This window comes from Phaethon lepturus, unplaced genomic scaffold, assembly GCF_000687285.1.
Source record: "Phaethon lepturus isolate BGI_N335 unplaced genomic scaffold, ASM68728v1 scaffold29206, whole genome shotgun sequence".
Taxonomy (NCBI): domain Eukaryota; kingdom Metazoa; phylum Chordata; class Aves; order Phaethontiformes; family Phaethontidae; genus Phaethon; species Phaethon lepturus.
The window spans coordinates 43,457-45,468 of NW_010546045.1; the positions used below are offsets into that span (position 1 = coordinate 43,457).

Consider the following 2,012-nt stretch of genomic DNA (forward strand, 5'->3'; position numbering starts at 1 on the left):
CCGGCACAGCCTCTGGTACACACAGGGCTGCAGAGCAAGCTGCCGCTCTCAAGAGGGACTAGAGAGCAGGGAAAGGCCAGAAGTACATCAGAAAGGCAGAAGGAACCGAGAGCGGCCGCAGGGTGGGAGTAAGCTGAGGCAAAACACCAAGCTGAATGCAAGAGAGAACTCTGCTGTGGCGAGGGCTGCTCCGGACACAGTCACCCAAATGGAAGGATGGTGCTACCTACTCTGGGCGGGGTAGGGCAGTGGGACACAGGCAACACAGAGAACACTCTCTCATCAGACCCTGAGGGGTGAGGCGGCTGTTCTCTGACAAACGTCGGGGGAGAGCTGTGGCCTGCAGACTACTCAACATCCTGCCAGATTGCATGAGCCTCTCCCTTTGTAGGAGGTGAACAGACCCTTCCACTGGGGCTTCACAGACTCCTGGCAGGTGCTGGGACAAAATACATCATGGGAGCCCAAGGGAATAAGGTCTGCTGCATCTAAGTGGGAGATGGTGGAGGCAGCGTGGAGAAGACAGGAAGGAGCTGGCTTCAGTGGGGCAGAGAGCATTTGTCATCAGAGTCAAGGAAACCAGTCCCATGAGGAACCACTGAGCTACCGAGAGGTGGCATCAGAGAGACTCATCTGTCTGCTTTACATGAGAGACTTGCAAGAGATCTGCTGCACCCCAAGACACATTTCAAGTTGGACAGTGACCAGGAGATGCTATAAAGATCCTAAAAAGGATACTTAGGAGAGCTCCTTGTCCACCATGAGACACAGCTCACTGTTCCTCTCCCTCACATGCCTACAGGAGACCCTGAAGTCCGGTGCCCAGAAAACACAGGTTTTCCACCACTCACAGGTGCTGTCCCCTGAAGCAATCAAGAAAAGTAACTGAGCCACTCAATTATTTCTTAGACTCCAAGAGAAGAACTGTACACTTCAGCCTCAGGCTTCCACAGTGCACAGTTCCTTGTGCACCCGCATGCCCTCCCTGCCTCAGGAGGGAGGCTCCCAATGACCTGGGTCATTTGGGGGAAAACTCTGCTGCTGAGTTCTCCCACACATTTTGAGACACTCAGCCCTAAGCAAACAGGAAGCAACGTTTTCACTACTGACCAGTGAAATTTCCTCCGATCACATAGGGGATGACCCCCCCTGGCCAGATCCTCTCAGCCCTGGAGGTGGTTGCCCTGCGCACTCTGGGAGAGGAGCGTGTATCCATCCCAGACTCATCTTTATATTCCTTCCTCTTCGGTCTCCTTGCAAGCGTTGTGTTCTGCCTGCCGTCTGCAAGACAGAGTGGCAAGACTGTTTAAATCCTCTTTAGTTCCACGTGCAGCCCTCAGGTAATACCCTGGAGCTTCAGAAAAAGAAAAACAGAAAAAGCAAGATGTTAATCCAAACCAGAAGCCATAGCCAGGTTTGCCAGTGATTGTGTTGGGACTTAGAGACAGTTAAGCTGTAGCAACCTGGCCCTTCTTGTCTTGGAGCCTCCCCTGTGCACTATGCCAAACCTATTGTCCCAGAAAGGTGTAAAGGGTCTCTAGCCACCCACTCTCTCCAACAGCGACTCCATAGATGGGGACACAGTACTTAAACAAGGGGAATGGGAGGAGGGAGGTCAAATAAGCCCAGATGTCGCAGTATATTCTCAACCTGCCCTACTCATCCAGATGTGCAGAAAAAGGTTTGTTCTGGCAGGGCTAGCTTCCCAATGGCAACAACTATTCATTCAAGGTGGCCTTGGAAGAAGAGGACAGGCCCCTTTGAAACCTATACTCAAAGCTGAAAAGTATTGCATAAAAGTGTGTGTTTTCCCATGCTAGGTCTTGGGTGGTTTGGAAACATATACAGATCAGATAGTCTCTGCTGGAGGAGGGATGCTCAGGGTAGAAAAGCTGAGGCATTCTATACTTAGCACAAATCTCCAACCATGTTGAATCTCTTCATTTTATTGAAAAGGAGCAAGAATACAAAAGGAAAAAGAGAACATGTGTCTCATTTCTTGCTCAAAAGGC

At 50.8% G+C, this 2,012-nt stretch overlaps 1 protein-coding gene across 1 annotated transcript in view; it reads right to left on the bottom strand.

The window, feature by feature from the left end:
• The window catches only part of LOC104622413 (tolloid-like protein 2), a gene marked incomplete at its 5' end in the record, with an annotated part of 37,958 nt that extends 36,677 nt beyond the window's left edge, over nt 1–1,281 (bottom strand). Inside the window, one exon of the mRNA XM_010289180.1 lies at nt 1,111–1,281. Coding sequence (XP_010287482.1) covers nt 1,111–1,281 — 171 coding nt within the window. The remainder of the gene's footprint in view (nt 1–1,110) is intronic.
• Between the last annotated feature and the right edge of the window lie 731 nt (nt 1,282–2,012).